This window comes from Echinops telfairi, unplaced genomic scaffold (assembly GCF_000313985.2).
Source record: "Echinops telfairi isolate 266 unplaced genomic scaffold, ASM31398v2 ScPeMD7_25;HRSCAF=90, whole genome shotgun sequence".
In the NCBI taxonomy this organism is placed as follows: Eukaryota; Metazoa; Chordata; class Mammalia; order Afrosoricida; family Tenrecidae; genus Echinops; species Echinops telfairi.
In genome coordinates, this window is record NW_022103922.1 from 31,269,937 (window position 1) to 31,276,695 (window position 6,759).

Genomic DNA, 6,759 nt, shown 5'->3' on the forward strand with positions numbered 1-6,759 from the left:
GGGAGGGAGGGAGGATAAGAGAGGGGGAGGAAGGGGAGCGGGCAGTGCAGGGCAGGGAGGCTGGGGAGCGTGGACAGCAGCGCCTCCCAGGCAGCGGCTCCCAGCCCCAGCCTGCACACATGCACCAGAACAGAAGGTCCCCTCCACCTGCCCACCCAGGAGGCACTAAGGGCTGGTCAACCTGATGGCTGTCAGGTCCAACTCCACAGCCTTCTGTGGACCCTGAGGGGAGGCCCAGGAGCCAGCCCAAGGAGGTGGAGGGTCCCTCCACCCTGCCTGGTGGGGGGAGGGAGGGAGACCCAGCAGGCGAGGTCTCCCAGGCTAGTGCTGATAGGAAGAGACCAGCTTTCAAGAAGGGACCAAAAGTTGCTCTTCACGTAACTGGCCTGCCAGCTCAACTGAAGGCTCGTTCGTGGCCAGTACAGCATACATTATTTTTTCTCTAGAAAAAAAAAAGCTTTATCCTCTCCCTGCATTAAAAACACCACAATAAAAATACATAGGAAATTCAAGGTTACATAGCATGCCACCCCACCCTGCCCCACCCCCCACAAAGTCATGACCTAATCTTAAAGAGCTCCGAAAATGTGCATCAACACAGAATCACACTAGATCATCATGAGAACCCAATCAGTTCTTTCTTTACAGGACTACAAACTGCTGAAGACCCAACACAAAAACAAACAAACAAACAAAACAGCAAAAAAAGAAACGCAAAAAACCAACCCTTTACATTCAGAAATCCAGCCATCTGAAAACAGGCTACTGGCTGTGGAGACACCCAGGCCTTGTGCTCAGACGGCGAGAGATGCCTTGGGATTCACACTTGCGCGGGACAAAAGGTCCACACGCAAGTTTAGAGATTCTTGTGCTAAGAAAAGACACACATCGTGATTGTAATAGTTGCATACCACGGCGAGGAGGTGGGGGAGAGGAGGCAAGAGAGAACGGCTGAAATTTTGTGGGGTTTATTTTTTGGTTGTTACCACTAAAATATGACAACCAAAAAACAAACGAACAAAACCCCCACCAGTCCAACTTCAGCAGCACCCTCTTAATCTTTCATGGACTAAGAGGCACACCACAATCCACAATTTAAAGCACGATTCTTGCCTAGTTCACAATAATTTAGCAGTTTTATCACCGGGAATGAGTCCCAGTCGCCATGTTTTTGGCTGTCCACAGTTCTCTTTGGGGCGACAGGTGAGACATGATGAGATGCACCCCTTCCACCCCACCCCCACCCCCACCCCCAGATGCCGACACAGTTCCTACAGTCACAGATCCTCGGCGCTCAGAAGTCACATGCCAGGCCAAGTTGGGGGCAAGCGATCCCACTGTCTTGGTCTTCGGGAAAGGCATCTGATGGCTGAGTGCGGGGGTGTGGGCCGGGGAGCCTATCATTCTGATTGGTGCAAACGAGAGAGGGACCAGCCCAGCACATTGGCAGGGACACTGGCAGAGGCCCCTGGCCGTTTTCAAGTCTCTGATAAGTGTATGAAGATGCTAGCTGGGCTTCCCAACATCCACTGTGATTTTGGTATACAACGGGGACCGCTCTACGGCCAACACCTTGTAGGAGAGTGTGTTCAAACCATCCAAGAGCATGGTCTCCTTCGTGTGTGCAATTCTGTCAAACCTAGGGGTGAGAAAGAAAGGCAAGGAGATGGGGTTACAGCAACACCAGCAAACAGTCTCATGGCACCCCTTTCCCCCCACTTCTCTCCCTCCGCCCCCCACAGAGACTGAGCCCTCTTAAGCCTCACAGCCCCGCTCCCACAGCCTGCCCCATTTCCTAGTGGCAAGAGGACTTTGAAAGAACCCAGAACATACCTCTGAGGATTAGGTTCATTTTTTTTGTCTCTTGAGTGGCGGATCATCCGACACTTCCCAACCACAGCACTGGGGCGAGATATGGACATGCCTTTAAACACTAATCTGCAAAGAGCAAAAAGAACAAGTCGTGAACACAGAGTTGCCCAGAGGTTTGGGTCCAAGAGTGTCGCTGCAAGATTACTCTCAGGCCCGGCGAGCCCCACCCGCCACCCTTGCTGGGCCTACTCCAAGGGAGCATTGGTTGGGACCCACCCTTCTGCCCCATGGACTTTAACCACCGATTCTGCAGTTCGGGTCAAGATCAGCCACACAAGAACACAGCCTGGTGCTGTCTTGGGGTCGGTTCCAACTCAGAGTGACCCTGCAGGACCGAGCACAGCCACCCAGTGGGGTTTGGATGGCCGGGCTGGACGTCCTGATGGGAGCAAACTGCCTCATCTTTCTCCCACTGCATGACTGCTGGGTTTGAACTGGCGACCACTCACAGTCAGAGTGAGGCCCTTGACCTGTAAAGAAAGTCGCTCATCCACCACCGACCCTCCCTCTCCAACCTGTAGATGCTTCAGGAAGTTGAAAGACCTGACTATGCACATCTGTGCTGTCCTGACAGCCCTGTTCCCTGCCACATACAGGTGGCATAAAGGGTTAGGCGCTACGAGCTGACAGGCTAGCAGTTTGAGTCCATCCCTAAGATCCTTGGAAGACAGGTCTAAAGAACTGCTTCTGGAAGGTGGGAGCCTTGGAAACCCGATGGGGCAATGGTTGTACTCTGCACCTACGAGGTCACCGTGAGCTGAAGTTGACTCTCAGGAGCAATCCACGTTGACGATGACGATGACACACACCTACCATCTGGGTCCCGGGAGTTTGCCCAGGTGGGGTGCTCTACAGAAGTCCACTCATTCCTGGCTGGATCCTGTGCCAGGCCTACATACCCCAGTGGGCTTTGCTCAGTAAGTTCACACCCGATAAACACATGTTTTCCTGAAGGCTCAGTCCAGGTTCTTAAGCAACATGAAGCTTGGGTGACTTGGATGTGGCCCTGTGTTAACCGAGCAACATAAACGGACATCCAACTCCGATGGCTGTGCCAGGCGATATGTGGTATCAGACTCACTGGTATCAAACACTGACTCCCCGGGGTGGGGGGGTGGGGGCGCAGAAGAGGCTTCCTGCCGGTGACTGGCAGAGTGGAAGTCAGCATTGGAGACCACCTTAAAATCTGTAAGGGATTTAAGGAGCTCTGGGGGTGCTGCAGTGAAGCACCTGGCTGCTTACTGAAAGGTCACCACTTTGAACTCAAAAGTCACTTTGTAGGGGGAGAGCTGTGGGAGTCCTCTCCCCTAAAGAGTTAAAGTCTTGGAAACCCAACAGGCCAGTTGGACTCTGTCTGATCAGGTCAGTCTGAGTTGGAATTGACTTTATGGGTCTGGTTTGGGAATTTATCCCTAAGGTGGCTTCAGATGTCACTGGGGCTTGCCTTTCCTCCATCTGCAATGGCAGCCCATGTGACGACGCTCTGCGGTCTTCACAAGAGCCAAGGGCTGTGTGATCAAGACTGCTGGGGTGGGGAGGACACAGAGGTGCACTTGGCTACTCTGTCCTCTTTCGTGTATGGTAGAAATCCTTCAGGGGTGGGGGTGGCTTAGGATGCCCTGAAGAAATTTAGACATTGGCCCCAAAGCATTTGTTTCCTACTGAAATGGGACCAGAATACGCTGCTGACACTCTGCAATGGGCACGCTGACTCCCTGCTCAGCACAAACACGCCATGTGGCACACCCAAAGCCCACTCTCACCTGCACCTGGTTTCACGTGTTACCCTGCCCAAGACTCAGCGCCGAATCCCAGAAGCGGATTTTTCTTAAAAATCAACAGGACACAAGGAGTGGCCTAGGAGCTTGGGCCGAGGGGGGACCGCATCCCTCCCAAGGGGCCAAGCCTCACAGAGTAAAACCAAGTAATGAGCCAAGCTTCGCACGCAAAGGCAGGCAGAGAGGAAAAGACCCGAGCCGTGATCCTTCATTACCTGTTAAAAATGTCGTCATCCTCACCTCCCCAGCCCCAGTAATTGTTAGGAAATCCATTGATGGTGAGGAACTGCTGCTTGCTGAGAGCCGAGACGCCTCCAAAATACTGAACATAGGGCAGGCTGCCAGGGGCACAAAGGACCAGTGGTTAGAATGCGCCGGCATGCTCAGAATAAAGCTCAAAATAAAGCTTGCTGGAAATCCTAAGAGTTTTAAGGTTATTCTTCATTCCCGGGGACTTGCTTTGCTCATTTATTGTGCTATCGCTTTAGAGAAAAACACAGATATCAAAGCGGGATCTTCCTCTTTCCAAGCACACAGTGCTGCTTCCATCGTCATTAGGAAAATTCAACGCGAGGCAAGGGTGAGCCGAGCCCAGTCCTTGCCTCAGCCGGGCCCCGTCCTGTGTCCTGCCCTGAAAAGGAAGCCTTCCCCGACCCCAAGGCGGCCTGGGAACCTGAGGGGGTTTCAGAAAGTCTCTTGAGGCTCATCTGGAGACCACCTGTCATGTCTGCCCTGCTTCCCACGGCCATGCTGTCTGCCGGTCTAAGCTTTCACTCTGTGAACGCTGTGCCAGCTCAGCCCCCGGGCCTTAGGGCCTCACAGCAGCATTTCTGAAAATCTGGTCTTAAAAAAAATGTTTCATAGAAATGTCTCCCTTATGTGACAGAGCAAAATGCACAGGACACCCGTGTGTAATGTGAACCTACTCTACACCTACATAAGCCAGGGGCACACAGGCTCTCTCCTCCAAGTCCTTTTTGTTTCCGGTTTACAGGGGTTCTGGCCCAAGGGCCACCCGTGGGCTGCAGCATAAGCTCCAAAGAGAACGCGCTTGCCCCAGAGATCCCCCTGGTACCGTAAGGCTCCAAACGAGCTGGCTCTCACTGGAATCCAGAGACACCAAAACCCACCACACAAATTAAGGAAAACTCTAAACTCGGAGGGTGAGGGTGGGGGAGGTACGAGTCAGCCAAACACAGAGAGAAAATAAATAATAATGAAAATTATTAATTTCAAATACCTTCAGGGATCCTGACTGGGAGCATTTAAGTATTCTTTAAAGAATAGAAGGTAATCAACTGTAATCTGGGGCCAGACCCACCACCTACAAACACACCTCACATTACTGCGCTTGTCCCATGGGGTTTGAACCAGAGACGGGCAAGCCAATAGGGTTTGCTGGTAACCAGGGTTTTAACAGAAACAGACTCCAGACTTAGCCATCTCTGTTGATAAGACCTGGGTTTGCGGTCCCTAGTTTTCTCTACCTGCCCCTCCTGGTGCACCTTCGAGCCTAGCTGGCTCTCTGTGGTCACTTGGCCCTCCTCTTGGGCTTCAGGGGGGAAACCAAAAGGGGTTAAGGACCCGTGTGTCTCCAAGAGCAAAAGACAGAGAGGGAAGGCAGGAGGGCATGGGATGATTTCTGCAGAGTCTAACACCAAGTGTAACGTCATCTCCCCTCCCCCTGTCTTAAAACTGCAGGTCTCAAGGCTGCCTAAAGGCCTGAATGCCTCATCTAGGAGGAGGGCTTCAGATTCACCTTGGAGCCCCTGCCACCCCCCAGCAAGCAGTACAGACTGAAAAAGAATCGGCAAGAAGGCAGCTGTCCATGGTGACATCTAAACAAAGGGCCTGCTCTCCAGGCAGGCCGGCCTAAGCCAAGACTTCCCAGCACAGGGGTCCCTGCAACACAGCTTCCTGGAGCTCTGAGGCTCCTCAGAGAAGGGAGGGAAAGATTAGCTCATTGAGCTGATTTTAAAGAACAAAACAAAGCAAAACAAACCTCACTGCCTTCGAATCAGTTCTGACTCCTGGCAACCCTACATGTGATGGCAGAAGAAGAAAAAGAACCATTCGTGTTAATATGAAATTAACACGGATACGTTATGGAGTAGAGCGCAGACTTAAAAACATAATAAAATAACAACAAGGCCATTTCCCAGCTCTGGTGGGGCTCTGGATCAAGCCTTGCCCATCACAGAGCGCTGCCCTGGACAGCAGTGGGCTGGCCTCTGCACCAGAGCCACCTTGGTGGAGAAGCCCGAGGGTCCAGCCGCCGATGCCTGTGCTATGCTGGGAAATGTACTCATGCGCCTCAGGACGCACAGAGGCACAAAGGTAGAGGGATCCAAGCCCAGGAAGGCCTTGGGGAACATGACTCTCCATCTGCTCTCCAAGGTGTGCAGAAGGGAAGGCAGAGGAGACACTGGGCCAACGCAGCCTCGATCTGGAAACTACAGCAAGAGCCACCCGCGTATGCAGCCGGTTCTGGGCTCCGGGCTCCCCTGGCCGCTCAAAGACTCGCTGACCTTGGGTTCGAGCAGCACCCTGTCCTCAGAGCAGCCATTCTCTCCCAGAGCCCACAGAGGCACCCCTGGGGCTGGCAGAATCACATTTCCCAGGTACCAGAGAGAAGCCCCCGTGGTGGAGACTGGTAGAACAACTCTTACCTAAATCCAAACTTATCCATGGCCACGGAAATGTGCCGTGGCTGTGGAAAACACCGGTAGGCATTATGGTCATCCATTGGAATGAGGTCCACATCACTGAATACAAAGCAGTTATAGTCGTAGTCTTTCAAGGCCTCCTTAAAGCCAACGTTGAGGAGCTTAGCGCGATTGAACATGGAGTCTCCATCCTGGGGCAGAAACAACGGAAGTGATATCAGACACCCTAAGGTCAACTATCTTCACACAGAACACCCACAAGGGCTAGGGATTGGTCACCAGACATGGACATTGGTCCACTCTTGGGCCTCACTTGTCTGCCCTCATTTTATAAATCAATCCTGAGGGGCAGACCCTTGGACCCAAGCAATCCCACACCTAGGAGTGATTGTGTAGTAAGACTTGTTCACACAAGAATGACATGTGAGGGGGCTTCAAAAAGT

General features: G+C 52.6%; 1 protein-coding gene across 2 annotated transcripts in view; it reads right to left on the reverse strand.

Moving 5' to 3' along the window:
- Nucleotides 1-1,250: 1,250 nt before the first annotated feature.
- The window catches only part of B4GALT1 (beta-1,4-galactosyltransferase 1), a 58,655-nt gene continuing 53,146 nt past the window's right edge, over nucleotides 1,251-6,759 (reverse strand). Inside the window, exons 3-6 of one of the 2 annotated variants that reach the window (XM_004712366.2) lie at nucleotides 6,320-6,507; nucleotides 3,866-3,988; nucleotides 1,834-1,938; nucleotides 1,251-1,639 (exon numbers count right to left, since the gene is read on the reverse strand). In XM_004712366.2, coding sequence (XP_004712423.1) covers nucleotides 1,507-1,639; nucleotides 1,834-1,938; nucleotides 3,866-3,988; nucleotides 6,320-6,507 — 549 coding nt within the window. In that variant the 3' untranslated portion in view covers nucleotides 1,251-1,506. The remainder of the gene's footprint in view (nucleotides 1,640-1,833; nucleotides 1,939-3,865; nucleotides 3,989-6,319; nucleotides 6,508-6,759) is intronic. The other variant, XM_045289242.1, reaches the window with a different exon arrangement.